The 12659-nt window shown below is 33.7% G+C and overlaps 1 protein-coding gene across 1 annotated transcript; it reads left to right on the top strand.

Annotated features, from left to right (window-relative positions):
- Nucleotides 1-11702: 11702 nt before the first annotated feature.
- On the top strand, nt 11703-12437 carry LOC130719549 (uncharacterized). The gene has a single exon (XM_057570169.1). The coding sequence runs from the start codon at nt 11703-11705 to the stop codon at nt 12435-12437; it is 735 nt and encodes a 244-aa protein (XP_057426152.1).
- Nucleotides 12438-12659: the final 222 nt, after the last annotated feature.

Here is a 12659-nt window from a genome sequence, read left to right as displayed (position 1 = left end):
GTGAAACATTTTCAAATTTCACACTCAAGAGTGTGAGTTATTGAACTGTTAATAATTTTATTTTTAAAAATAATTTTTTGTTTTTTTATATTTTCATTTCACACTCAAGAGTGTGAAATATTTTCAAATTTCACCCTCAAGAGTGTGAAGGAACCAACTGTTAAGAATTTTATTTTTAATTTTAAATATTTCATTTTTTATAGTTAAATTTCACATTCAAGAGTGCGAAAAATGCAAGCTCACACCCTAATGTCAAACTTTCCCTTGTATGGTTTGAATTTACCACCATGCTCACACCCTAATGTCAAACTTTCCTTCCCGTTCAAGGTTCCATAGTCAGACCTTATCATAATAACAACAATGTCATTGTTCTTCCCCACCAACTGAGCCCAATCAAAGACTTTCATGCCGATTTTGGAATTTCTACAAACAAAAAACACGGTTAGCTTATTATTTAATAAAGTCAATAAATTGTATATATCATATTAAGCACATGAGATATGTTATATTTTATCAGTGGTGAAGGCTTCTGTACAATCTACCATAACAACATGAGATAATGCATTCATGTCATCTATTGCATTCATTAAATCTTCATCCTCCTTCAACATGTGACCCCATTCTTTCATATCATCCACTTCATTATCTACTTCTTTCACATGATCCACCTTGATATGATCCCCTTCAGCCACATTATCGACTTTCTCAATGAGCACATGGGACATGATTAGCTATCCTGAAATGGAAAATGGTAAAAATCAAAATGAAAAATTCACAAACAAGTAAATTTCACACTTTTGAGTGTGAACGGAACAACTACTTCCCACTCCAAAGTGTGAACTGCAAACCAAATTCACACTCTAAAGTGTGAAATACGAACAACAGTGATAAAATAAAATTTTCACACTTACTAACTATGAAACATTTTCACACTCAGTGAGTGTGAAAATGTTTCACACTCACTGAGTGTGAACACTTAAAACGAAAGGAAGAAGGTGAAGAGAGAATGAAAATACCTCAGTTCACACTTACAAAGTATGAAATGTTTTCACATATATTAAGTGTGAAAAGTGGCAATGAAGAAAACTATGAGATGAGATTAAAAGGGAAGGGTGGTGTGACAAACAAAAATGATGGTAGTGATAAGGTAGGCAAAAGGATATGTTTGGAATGAAATTAAATTTTAAAGGGTATATGAGACATTTTAGTTCATAAAGGAGGGTGGGGGATTAATTGAGGGGTGTTAAAACTAATGCCCGTGCCCCATGTGTGGGGCAGGTGAATTTACATAACAAGCATTATATGTATACCTTATTAAATAAATAAATTTAAATATTAAAATAAATTTATGATATATAACATTGAAATTTTATATTACATATTCAAAGATGAATAATTTTCTACCAATGTTTTTTGAATAATTTAAAATTTGAAAATAAAGTAAATGATGTGAAAGAAATAAAATATATAGAAAAAATATTATAAAACATAAATTTATATTTATTGTAACTTTTAATCCAAATATATTTTTAAATATTAATCATACACCATAGTTATATATTTTATAAATAATATTATATAATAGCTATATATTTTATAAATAATATTATATAATTTATCATTGTATTTGACCATTTTTATATTTTTTTTTGAAAGTGACCATTTTTATATTTAAATTTTATCAAGTTATTTTTAATAATTATTTTTAAAGTTGTTTTAATGTTTACGAATTTAATAATTGATGTACTCGTTTCTCAAAAAAAAAATATTAATGTACCTAATAACATAAAATAAATTTAGAACTTTTTTACTCAATAATATTTAAAATTTTCATTAAATAATTTTTATTCTAAAGTGTACTCACAACTGACAATCACGAGACTAATTCACCCAATGTTCAGAGATCAAATTAATTGAGTAGATCTCTTAAAAAAAATCTCCACACATACCGAACTGGGATCAAACCCTTTGACTAGATGCTAAGGAGCCCAACTATATACTAGCTATACTTAGAGGCGGCAATACCGGTCATACCTGCCATTGGCCCGTTGAAAGGCGGGTTGAGTTAGGTTGATCCTTTTGACATTTGTAATAATCGCAGTTTCTAGTACTCCGTAGTTATGATATATACACACCTCTCCATTTTTTTCCACTTTCATTTCTATTTATTTCTCTTTTTTTTATCAATCAAATCACCTATCTCATCTTTACTTTCTCTCTCCTTTCTTTTTATTTCTCTCTTCTTCCACCTCTCCACACCTCAAAAGATAATTGCAGTTAAAAGCATAGTTATAAAACTCGGACCGGACCGGCCGGTTCAACCGATTGAACCTGGAACCGGACCCCTTACCGGTCCGAGCCATTAATCAGATCGGTCAAGCAATCAAACCGGTATAAACCGGTTTGGACCGACCGATTCAGGGGATAAACCGGTGACTCGACCGGTTTTTTGATGGACCGGTTAATCTTTTTTTTTTCTTTCTAATTTTGCCTTTTTTTTTGTCAAAACTGTTTTTAATGGTCAAACTGTAATCAATATCAATATATATTAGAAAAGAAGAACTTCTATCAGACTGATTTAGTGACGTGTCGTTCTCACGTTAATTCTTAGTGACGTGTCATTCTCACGTTAATTCTCATAAAAAAATTCCACGCGTCATTCTCAGGTTAATTCTCATAAAAAAATAATTTTTTTAAATCTTAGATTTGATAAGGATTTAGGTTGTTTATTTTTTTATTTTATCTTAATTTATATTTGATTTATTTTTAGAGTATTAATTAATTTTTATTGAATTTTCAGATTTTTAATTAATTTAGGATTTTATGAGTTTTTTATTGTGATTTTCTATATTTTAATAGTTTTTATCTATATTTATTTAGTACCTTTTTAAATTTTAGATTTGATTAGGATTTATGTTGTTTATTTCATGATTTTATCTTATTTTATCTTATTTTATCTTGGATTTATCTCCATGTCGAAGGATGATACTTTCATTGGCTCACCAGACTGAGTTCACTCAATTCTACCCACAAGCAGGGTAAGTAGCCATGGTCGCAACTCCCATGTTTGTTTACTCAAAAAGTTTTGTTCTTTTTACCAAAAAGATTGTGCGTTTTTTCGTTTGTTGTGTTTTGTGTAGGTGGGTGGAGCATGATCAATGGAGATCTTGGAGAGCGTGAAGGTGTGTATTAATAAGGGTTGGACAAGGCTAATAATTTCAATTTTTTTCCTATCAGTATCTATTGAGAAGTTTATCCAAATTTCATACTGTCTCATATTCATGTTGAGCACCTCCCTAACACATAAGGTGACAGAAATAGCTCCACGGAGTATAATTCCTTTTGCAGAGAAAACTTCGCAATATGAACAAGAGTAACAAGGGAGTAAGTAACCGTGAGGCAACCAACCAAATAACATGGATGATTTAACATCAAGCAAGGTAGGTGTCCATTAGGACCTCTCTAGGATGTTTGTTCAATACTTTTTATTTGAGTATTCAGGCAAGGTGGGTGTCCATTAGGACCTCTCTATGATGTTTGTTCAATACATTTTTATTAGAGTATGCAAGTGTCAAAATTTATAGTTTAACATGTTGATTTCTTTTGTTTGTTGGCCTAAACTATTTATATTTTTAAAAGAAATAAAAAGGCTCGAATGTAGGATGGGGTGGTCAACTGCTGATTGAATTTCACCGTTACTGTACTCCTCGGGAACTATCAAATATGTGAGGTATGTGGAAAGGTAGTGTGATTCATTTCACCTTGCAATTTAGATTTTTTCATAGCTTTGGTGGGATTCTTTTACAACTGAATACTTATAGGTTAGTGTTAATTTGGAATTGCCAAAACCTATTACTAGGTTGTATTTTTTTTTTCTGGAATGGTGAATTTTCTTTAGAATTTTATGGTCCCTTATTTGCTTCAGCTAAATCATGAGAACATTTATTTGTTTGCATATGAACTTTTTGTTGTATATTTTATTAATATTTCAAAAGATTTAAAGTCAATTTAAATTAAAAATATTTATCTATTTATGATTGATATCCTGTTTATGTTTACAATTAAAATATTTATTACATGGTCAATATGTTACCATTCAATATTTCCCTCTCCGTTCTTGCATTAGTTTTCTTTGTGCCAAACGTTACCTTCCCACTCATAATGTACACGTAAAAGGTTTTCTATTCTAACCATTTAATGCATTGGCATATTATAATGCTCTTAATATTCCTCTTACCGTTTTTTTCATTGATTATTAGAAATAAAGCCTATTGTAAGTTACCTATACTATTTGAATTTTGGTCATAAAAATGATTGAGTTACGTTGAAGTTTTCCTGCATATATTGGATGTACGTGTTTTGCAGAAAAGGGAGAGAAAAAGCAAGAGAGTAAAACACATAAGTTCTGAAGTTGATATTCCAGTGGTTCTTCTTAGTTCTGAGTCCTAATCAATTGGTTAGTAGAGTTTGTTGTATCCTAGGGAGTTATTGCATCTTGAGCGAATAGACTCTTGAGGACAGTGTCATGTGACACACCCCAAACTATTGTGGTTACATTTGTAATATTTGGTTTGATACCAATGTAATTTTATTGTGTTCTCATTGCAATATTTCCAACACTTCATATATAATTAAGTGATTGAAAAATGTATACGTTTTATCATTTATGTGAAATGATTATGTTACAATATTTAATATTTAATGTGATTTTGTTTTAATATGTTACAATATTTAATGTGATTTTCAGATTTTGTTTTAATATATATCTACCTCTTTAATATTAAATTGTTCTTTAAACCAAAATTAAAAGATTCTATCTCATTTAATCATTCATTGTTGTAATCACGTAGACTTATATCGAAAAAAAGATCTTGCCTTTTCAAAAAAAAAAGATCTTGCCCATTTTAATTCTAAGTTAAATTAGTTAAAAAAAAAAGACAAACCTATTTTGAATGAGATCAAATTTTGAGAAAATCAGTTTTTTTATTCAAAAGGGAAGGTAAAAAAAAAGAGTTCCCTAGCATATCAATGTACAAACTTTGTTTTTGTTTTGAAGAGGAAGCAGTTGGTGCAAGGAATAGACTTTTACCTCAAAGCCGTTACAAGCATCCTGGCATTGACAATCATGACGCAAATGCGGTAAATTCCTCTCTTATGAGGCAACTCTTTAATTCAGTTTTACTATTTAAACTCGCAAAAAAAATGTAATGTTGAGATTATAATCCATTAAAATTTAAAAGATTTGCCTTAATTATCTAAGATTTAAACAAACACGCATAATTACATTCATGATTAATTGATGTATCAAATACAATATACATATGCACGGGTAAATAAACACTAGTTAATTTACATTTAAGGCTTAATTCTTAAATTAGTCCCTGTCTTTGTTTCGCCGTCTGAACCAGGTCCCTGACCGGAAAAATTTGTGGAATCAATCCCTCTTGTTCAAAAATGTTTGGAGCCAGTCCTCGCCGGAGCTCGGAGCTCCGGCGAGGGATGAAGTGGCATGCTGACTGTTTAAATAAAGGTGACGTGGCACTTAAAAAATTAAAAATTAATATAACTTAATATAATAAACACATAATTAACCTAATTAAACTTAATCTGAACCTAATTCTAAACCTAAACTAATTACACACAATTAACATACTCAACAACTTCCCAACTATTCCTAATTCCCAAATCAAACCCCAATTTCCCAATTCATCAACCGTAAAGAACCCTAGTTCTTTCTTCTTCTTCCATTTCGAGCCCTGCAATCAATCTTCTTCCTCTCGCCGATTCTTCCTCTCGCTGATTCTTCCTCTCACTGCTTCTTCCTTATGCTGTGCTGGTGTTGTTCGTTCGAGAAGGTCACCGTTTAGGACAAGGCTCTTCGTCTTCGATTACTAAGTAAGTACCCACACTCTCTTCTTCGAATACGAACAAGCTTGTTCGACTGGCTGTTATCTTTGAGGCTTTGGGTTGCCTTTTGGTTTTGTGTGGTTCAGGGTTTATGGTTTGTTTGGGTGGGTTTTTTCGTTTAGGGTTGCTATTTAGGGATAAATGTTTATTTGGCTTCTCTAGGGTTGCAGGATGGTGTTTACACTGATTGTTCGTCATGGTGGTTTGTTTGGGACCGCCCCTTACCTGCATTACTTTGGTGGTGGTCGAACTGAGCTTCTTGATCAAGATGAAGACATATGGCCCTACTTTGACAGTGTAGCCATTGTGAAAGAGATGGGATACAAGGAGTTTAAGTTATGGTGGGTCACTGCTGAGGATGTTGAACGACATGTCTTCAGTGATTACAAAACTGATGCTGATGCTCTTGAATTTACTAAATATGCGAGCACACTTGGTCAAGGTTTGTTGTTTGTAGAAAATCTATCACAAGAGCAACCTAGTGTTGGCAATGTTCCCACTATTGCCATGCTTCCCTCTGTTCCCACTGTTTCAGCACAAAACAACAAGGTACCAGCACAAAATAACAAGGTTTCAGCACAAATGAAGAAGGTCCAACCAACAAAGATGAAATGTGTGAGAAGGTCCAGTTGTATACAAGCTGTGGTGACTAAAGCAAAAAATTTGGGCAAGCCTTCCTTAGTGGTTCTCTCTGACGATGATGAGATGGAAAATGAACAAGTTGAGCAAGTAGACCACACTCCTACTGGTCCAGAATTAGAGCTGCCTGTGAATGTTTTTGAAGAACAGCAAGTAGAACACACTCATTCTCTTCCAGAAGTTGAGCTGCCTGTGAATGTCAACACTAGTCCTGACAACAATGTTCCTCAGGTAGATGTTGCTCCTGAGAACATAAGTCCTGAAAATGACAATGTTCCTGGTACAAAGCAGGTCCCTGAGGTGGATGTTGTTGTTGGTCCTGAGAACATAAGCCCTGACAACAATGTTCCTGAAGTTATTGATGCAATGTTTGGTGGAGATGGTGAAAATTCTGACAGTGATGTTTCTGTGCAAAGAGAAAGGCTTCAGGATAGTGATGAAGAAAGAGACTTAGGGCATGAAGATGTATTGGACAACACAGCTTTTGCTGAGGCAGAGACTCTTTTGAATGAGCATATCAAACAGATGCTTAATAGTAGAAGTGAAGAAGGTATGGGTTTGGCTTTTGGGGATGAATCAGATTCTGAAGGAGGTAATGAGAGTGAGGATCTAGAGAGTGTGCCAACTGATTCTGAGGTGGAAGATGTGTTGGGAAATAATCTGTTGGGGAAGATGCTGCAACACTTGGATTGATGAAGATGTTGACGAAGGAAGCACTTGAAGATTCAAAGCGTGCATAAGCACTAACCTTTAGGTTCAATTCGCCCCCACCAATTACTGTGTATTGGATGCAAGTGAGAAAACCGGCGAATTCCCTTCAGGATACTTTGAATTCCTTGATGTGGTTTGCACTAACACACCAAGCGTATCTTTGATAATAGTTTACAGAAGTATGATTCCCACACTTCACTCATGCATTAGTGAAGTGGAGGATGATTTAGTATGAAGTAAATGGAAGAGAAATTGGCCAAAATGAAGACCAATTTCGTGCATATGTTATGTCCAAGTTTTCTGCCCAAATATCTCTTTATATAGAGATACTAACATCCCTTGGTGAAGAGACATATCTCTTTGAGGAACAACTTCCAGAAAACCGTTATATAATATTAATGTCCATAAACTGTCACAATTGTTGTGGTAGCCCAACTGGCAGACGCGTCCCTTCCCCTCATGGTGGAGGTTGTGAGTTCGAATCCAAGAGGTGTGACTTTTTGCTAAAAATTTTAGTTTCAAATTAATAAACAACAAAAAAGTGCCACAAGGAGGAATCGAACAAAGGACACGGAAGTGCATGGTTAGTGACAAATCCACTATACCACAATCAACATGTTGCTATAACTTTGAATACTAATATTATAACTCATAATAGAATGCATATTTCCAGTTTTATATATTTTGGAAATATCTCTCACAATCCCCCACCGTTTACAAAATATATCTAAATCCATATTTCTGGAAATATCATGGTTTCAGATAATGGTATCTTACGATTTGAACCATTACTTAGTAAGAAATGGGTTCCACTCATCCCGAATAGAAATTGGTAGACAAGCTTTGAACCAACTATTCAATGGAATAAGTGTGCATAACTTACACATGAAATCTCGGTATTATCAAAAGAATTTAAAATTGACACATTCAATAAGGCCTTGTGTCACATATCCTTTTCATGAGAATTTAAGAGTCAAGCCCTTTAACTCTACGAAGCGGCCCCACTTCATTCTCATATAGGTAGACTATATCAGAAATGCACCCATAATTATGCATTCCAACAAATATATGTTATATGTCCATTAAGAAGAAACCTTCATCCTACCACTTTATTCTTATGGTCCAAGTACTTCTATTCCTTGGGATGTATCGATAATTAAGTACTTGCAATCACTCTTATAGTGTACTTTCACCATTGAACTCAAGACTTAATTTTACTTAAGTGTGAGTTGAGTTTCCACTATTGGTGATCAATTCGATATGGGCTTGAGACTCATCCCCAATGATGTCTTCAACATCATTTCCTTTGTCAGACCTTTCGTCAAAGGATCTGCAAGATTCTTCTTAGTTCTTACGAACACTATGGAGATTACTCCATTTGAAATTAAATCCTTCACATAGCTATGTCTTAAACCAATATGTCTGGATTTTCCATTATATACTTGGATGTATGCTTTTTGATAGTGTGCACTGACTATCACAATGTATGGATACTTGTCTCATTAGTTTTGGTCAAATAAGTATCTCATACAATAAATTTCTTAGTCATACAACCTCTTTACTACATGCAGCAAGAGCAATAAACTCTGCAGCCATGGTGGAGTCAACAATGCAATTTTGTTTCTTTTAACCCCAAGAAACTGCACATCCACTTGAAGATCCATCCACTAGTGGAAGCATGATCTTTTACATAAATTATCCAACTGACATCTGTATATCCTTTCAAAACTGAAGGATAACCATTATAGGTCAAACTATAATTAATTGTCCATTTCAAGTAATTCAATACTCTATTAACAACATGCCAATGGTCTTTACTTAGATTACATGTATACCGACTTAACCTATCGACAACATATGTCATATCAGGTCTAGTACAGGTCATGGCATACATTAAACATCCAATTGCCTTTGAATATTCAAGTTGTGCTACAAGGCATCCTTTAGGGGGTAGAAACTAATTTGCAATCAAAATGATCAAATTTCTAAAGCACTTTCTCAATATAGTGAAATTGAGATAAACCAATACTCTCACTATCTCTTATGATTTTAATTCCTAAAATCACATCTACTTCACTTAAATCTTTCATATCAAAACTTTTGGATTAGAAAGATTTAGTCTTTTCTACCTCATTTAAATCAGTGCCAAAGATTAACATATCATCCACATATAAACAATTTACTATCTTTAGATATATAGATATAAGAATAAATAATCGACATTTGAGCGATCATTAACTGTCTCATAATAATGAAATTCAATTTACTCATAAACCAATATTTTCATATCATTTATAAAATCACAATTATGAGTAAATGGATAATAATCACACAATTTTTGAACTGATTAAACATACAAATTTGATCACACTAGTGATTACCAAATTAATCATAATATAATTTCAAAAATAAATGTTTCATAAACAATTAGAGACATAAAACTATATTTTATCCTAATTTCCGTAATTCCACATAATGCAATGTGCAAAACATTATTTTATTTTCACCAAAATATATATAAAATATATTTCGCAGATATTGCAGTATATATAATTTCAATGTAATTTAAACACTATGTAATAGTTGGTGTAGTGGTGACGGTCCACACACCTATCCCAGTAGGGCCGAGTTCGAATCTCGCTGTCATTTTAATTCATTTTCAAATTTTGAAACTACATGATTTTCAAATTCAAAAAATAGACGGAAAGGTGCGTTATGTGGATCGAACCCACGCGCCCCCATCACTTTTAGCGAGGCCATACCATTCTTGCCATCGTTCATTGTGTAGAAGGTTTCAAAGTAAACGTTATTAACCATACTCATAGCAGTCATGGTTTCTTACAAAATGAAACGGGTAATATTCAAACAACAAATACAGTGAATCAATGCAAACAATGACGCCTTAATTCCTACTTGAATCCAGTAATTTGCATATGATCACCATTTATTATCATTCAATATCAAATATTTACGAACATAAATGAACCATCCTTATGAAACGGAAATAACAAATAAGGATTCTCATGATATAAATACTTAACTCTAATTTTAAAAATATCATACATGCTTTATTACTTGCATAATACATGAAACTCAAGGCAGTCAAACATGAACAACAATAATTTAGATTGTAGCAATCACAAAATCTCAATCATTTGTTTAAATCATCATATTCATGCAACGAAAAATTAATAGTTAAGTTTTTAAAACCATGAAGAATAATTTTAAGACATCATTCATGAATCAAATCACCATTAAAGAAAAACTACAAATTCTCTAACTCATGCTTTGCTACCACATGTAAATTTAATCATATTAAAGCATGTAGAAGATATATCAGATCTTAAGAATTCATAGTCTTCACACAATACCAATGGTTGTGGGGTACTAACCTCTATTCATAAGTGTAATTGATCCCATTTGATCTTCCTCTTGTTTCAGTCATGGTTTCATTTTCCTTCTCTAATGATCTTGTGGTGTTCAGAACATACGCCACTTTCAGGGTTGTAAGAAGGAATTGCATCTTCTTCTGCCATCGGTTGAAATTGCCTCCATCAAACTTGTCCAATTTCACAAAATTGAACCCCATAACTTTGAGTGATGCAGCCCTTGATTAAGAACAATTGAACCTAAAGATTGTTGGGAAATAATCTGTTGGGGAAGATGCTGCAACACTTGGATTGATGAAGATGTTGACGAAGGAAGCACTTGAAGATTCAAAGCGTGCATAAGCACTAACCTTTAGGTTCAATTCGCCCCCACCAATTACTGTGTATTGGATGCAAGTGAGAAAACCGGCGAATTCCCTTCAGGATACTTTGAATTCCTTGATGTGGTTTGCACTAACACACCAAGCGTATCTTTGATAATAGTTTACAGAAGTATGATTCCCACACTTCACTCATGCATTAGTGAAGTGGAGGATGATTTAGTATGAAGTAAATGGAAGAGAAATTGGCCAAAATGAAGACCAATTTCGTGCATATGTTATGTCCAAGTTTTCTGCCCAAATATCTCTTTATATAGAGATACTAACATCCCTTGGTGAAGAGACATATCTCTTTGAGGAACAACTTCCAGAAAACCGTTATATAATATTAATGTCCATAAAATGTCACAACTGTTGTGGTAGCCCAACTGGCAAACGCGTCCCTTCCCCTCATGGTGGAGGTTGTGAGTTCGAATCCAAGAGGTGTGACTTTTTGCTAAAAATTTTAGTTTCAAATTAATAAACAACCAAAAAGTGCCACAAGGAGGAATCAAACAAAGGACACGCAAGTTCATGGTTAGTGACAAATCCACTATACCACAATCAACATGTTGCTATAACTTTGAACACTAATATTATAACTCATAATAGAATGCATATCCAGTTTTATATATTTTGGAAATATCTCTCACAAGATGTTCCTAGAAGAAGATTCCCTAAGTTTGTTAAGGAAAAAATGGGCCTAGATTTCAAATTCAGCCTTGGAATGGACTTTTCATCACTGCTACAGTTCAAAGATGCTCTACATGATCACTTTGTTACTAATGGCAGAGAATTCAAATACATGAAAAATGATAGCTTAAGGTGTAGGGTAAAGTGCAGAAGTGAGGGTTGTCCATTTGTCATCTTATGCAGCAAGGTTGGCAATAAAGAGACTTTCAGAATCAAAACTCTAGTTGGAGAGCACAATTGTGCAAGAGTGTTTGATAATAAGTCAGCTAGTGTGAGGTGGGTGAAGCTCAAGCTGTTGAATAAAGTGAGTACAATGAATAAAATCAGCACAAATGAAATAGCAGATGACTTCAGAGTTAACCATGGCACTGGTATAACCAGATACAGAGCATGGAAGGGTAAGCAGCTGGCAATTGAAGAGGTTGAGGGAGCCATTGAAATGCAGTATACCCTTCTATGGAGATTTAGCAATGAATTGCGGAAGAGGGCTGCAGGAAACACATGCAAAATTAATTTTGAATCACCAAGAAGCACTTTGTTTCCTAGATTCAGCAGATTTTACATGTGCTTGGATGGTTGTAAGAGAGGGTTTCTAGCTGGGTGTAGGCCATTCATTGGCTTGGATGGATGCCATCTGAAGACTAAACATAGAGGAATCTTGTTGGCTGCAGTTGCTAGAGATGCCAATGAGCAGTACTTCCCACTAGCCTTTGCTGTGGTTGAGTATGAAACAAGATAGTTGGATGTGGTTTATGGAGCTGTTGATGGATGACATTGACCTTGAAAGATCAAGAAGATGGGTCTTTATCTCAGATCAACAAAAGGTAATTTTTTTTTCTTTCTTTGTCATGCTTTTGTATAATTTCTCTAGATTTTTGTCATGCTTTTGCCTTCTAGTCACTGGTCTGCCTTAATGTAGATATTGTCATGATTTTGCCAAATTTTATGTGATCATAGGGTT

The sequence above is a fragment of the Lotus japonicus genome, chromosome 5 (genome assembly GCF_012489685.1).
Source record: "Lotus japonicus ecotype B-129 chromosome 5, LjGifu_v1.2".
Classification (NCBI taxonomy): domain Eukaryota; kingdom Viridiplantae; phylum Streptophyta; class Magnoliopsida; order Fabales; family Fabaceae; genus Lotus; species Lotus japonicus.
This window is presented reverse-complemented; position numbering and strand designations above follow the sequence as displayed.